Source organism: Ceratosolen solmsi, unplaced genomic scaffold (genome assembly GCF_000503995.2).
Source record: "Ceratosolen solmsi marchali unplaced genomic scaffold, CerSol_1.0 scaffold2, whole genome shotgun sequence".
In the NCBI taxonomy this organism is placed as follows: Eukaryota; Metazoa; Arthropoda; class Insecta; order Hymenoptera; family Agaonidae; genus Ceratosolen; species Ceratosolen solmsi.
The window spans coordinates 4764471-4767207 of record NW_011948422.1 but is presented as its reverse complement, the minus strand read 5'-3'; the positions used below and the strand labels follow the sequence as shown (position 1 = coordinate 4767207).

General features: G+C 32.2%; 1 protein-coding gene across 1 annotated transcript in view; it reads left to right on the top strand.

Annotated features, from left to right (window-relative positions):
* LOC105362032 (titin-like) overlaps window positions 1-2737 on the top strand; it is a 74119-nt gene that overhangs the window by 64727 nt on the left and 6655 nt on the right. Inside the window, exons 18-19 of the mRNA XM_011499357.1 lie at window positions 11-93; window positions 225-280. Of these exons, the coding sequence (XP_011497659.1) occupies window positions 11-93; window positions 225-280 (139 nt within the window). The remainder of the gene's footprint in view (window positions 1-10; window positions 94-224; window positions 281-2737) is intronic.

The following is a 2737-nucleotide window of genomic DNA, read 5'->3' as shown; positions in this document are numbered from 1 at the left end:
TGCCCGAGAGCTATAAAATTTCCTATCCTCATTATTACGAAGACGCTCTGAACGACAGTCCCATTGACTATCAAGAGGAGCGCGATTGCATAGGTAATAAATATAACCTCATCTCGAACACAACGACATCGCAGGACACAGAGCAGCAGCAGCCGCAGCAGCCGCAGCAGCCGCAGCAGCAGCACCAACAACAACAACAGCAACAACAGCAGCAGCAGCAGCAGAAGCAGCAGCAGCAGCAGCTAAGCTTGACGAAGAATCGCAACAAGGCAACCAAGAGGTATTCGTCGCAGAACGTTACAGCGGCTAAAGCTAAATTCGCCGAGCTGCACTTCCGAGACGTCGGTCAGGAGATCGATGTCTGAAGGTACGAGGGACCAAGTCGTAACGAGCGCGGGGCTGATAATTTTTCACGGAGCGGTCCAACGTCACAACCGATTTTATTCTTTTAGCTTTATAATGGGCTGCGCAACACTGAATAAGAGGCGGCGCCACTGTCGCTTATTTCGTTGAAACAATTACTCTAACGAATATTTCCCTTATATATACCTCCTTTCTCATTCCAGGCTCTGTCATTTATTTTTCCTATCTTTACCATCCTTTACTTTGCCATCCATTAAAGAAATTTTAGGATTAATATACACTTTATAACTTTCGCTTTAATGTTAATATCGTGTCTTTAATAATTGATAATTCGTGCTTTATGATATTTATTCGATCGCTTATTATAAACGGTACGAGTACATTATTATACACAATTTTTTATGAATTTCCTACCAACACATTTAACATAAAACAATATTTCCTTTAGAATGAGCTTCGTTATTTATGAGGAGAGGTGAAGGAAAGCGTCGAATTTTGATATACTAAGATTATATTTGACATGAAATTATAATCCCTGTAATGTAATGCGTATGTCAAATAGTAAAATTTTAATGATCAAAGGGCTTGTGCAGATGCAAGTTGGTAATAGACCTGTCTCATTATTCTCTTGGCATAACAACAATTTCCATCAAATACATTCCCAAGGGTAAAATTTATTATCTTTCATAAGTAGCATATTTACAAATATTTTTATTCGTAGGGTCTGAAGTCGAAGAGCGAAACGTATATTTACTAAGGAGCATTCGCTGTACACGTCATTCAATTCTGCTCGAGAGGCTTCGCGACCGTAGGTACCGACAGTCTTTTCCTTTATGCCATACTTTAAAAAAAAAAAAAAAGATTTCGAATAAAAATTTTGTTTCGTCAAATAAATTGAATGATGATAATATCGTAGCCCTCTGGCAACTAATATCCCTTTACTACGAATGTCGTCGATACAAATGTCGATACACTTTATTATTTAAATGGTGCTCAGCGATAAATATAATTTACTCACTATATATATATACATATATATATATATATAATAAATTCAATTTATTTGAAAAAAACTTAAATATCATTGTACAAATTATATACGAATGCAACATGTGCCTTTGTAGGAAAGTGTCGACAAACCTTTCCCATAAAATCATATAATACTTTAATAATATATTAAATCTTAATAGTCATAGTAACTTAAGAGTCATTGACACGGAAAATTAACAATCTCTTTAATATAAGACAACACGACTCTTCGAGCATATATTATTATGATATGCCATATATAATTACGATCGTGTCCATAAAAATGAAATAACCTAAGAAATTAATATGATCGTTGAATTTTTATTGTAAAGTGAAAACTAATGTTAAGCTTATAAAATTGTTATTTGATTTTATGAATACACATGTGAATTCAAAATTAGTGAATTCGTTGACTGTCTCAAATGAAAATAGAAAATTGCTTAACAATGGCCTCATATATATTCACCTTTAGTATTTCAATACCTATGAAAAGATTTATGTTGATTAAAAACATTTAATGAACCACAAAGCCCAAACAGAATCTGTTTAAAGTTTAATATTGGCACGAAAAGTTAATTAATAAAATACCGCTTATAATGTTACATATATTTTACTTAAAACGCTATCTAATTATACAATTAAATGAATAATATTATTTTTCACGGAAGATTTCCGTATTATCGAGTCTTAATTCAGTTATTCTAATTTAACTTATTCACTTTGCAATTATATTAAACGTCCAAATTATATTTTCAAAACATATATAACATATATAACATATATAACATATATATATATATATATATATATAATAATGTCGGATAAAGCGAATATTAATTTGGAGTAAGTAATGTTTGTATTTTGGGAAATATCTTTTGGCACAAACAATCAGTTATTTAATATAATTATTCATTATGCAAAAGATAATGATAGTAGCTGGAATAATAATAATTATAACATGTATTATGTAATGTTAATGCATATATTAAGCTTTTTATCGGTTCTGTGATGTTCTTAGATACACAAGTGGTACACATAACCGAGGGTAAATATAATTGTGACAGTATATACATTTGCGTGATAAAATTCGCTGAATAATGTTGTTTGCTATTTAAATAATACAGTGTTAGCCACGTTTTCAAAATAAGACTTGGTTTGCGCACGATTTTTGCCGAGGTATATATGAGTTTAGAAATGCGTAGATCACACAGCATCTGCTTTTCTTAGCTTTGCTCGGGTTTTCGAGTCCCGCGGCTTAAATTTATGACATGAATGCTCCATCAGTGTTTATTATCCAGTAGGATATATGAAAATATAAAAAAGTCTCTGGCTGCTTTTTTTTTTT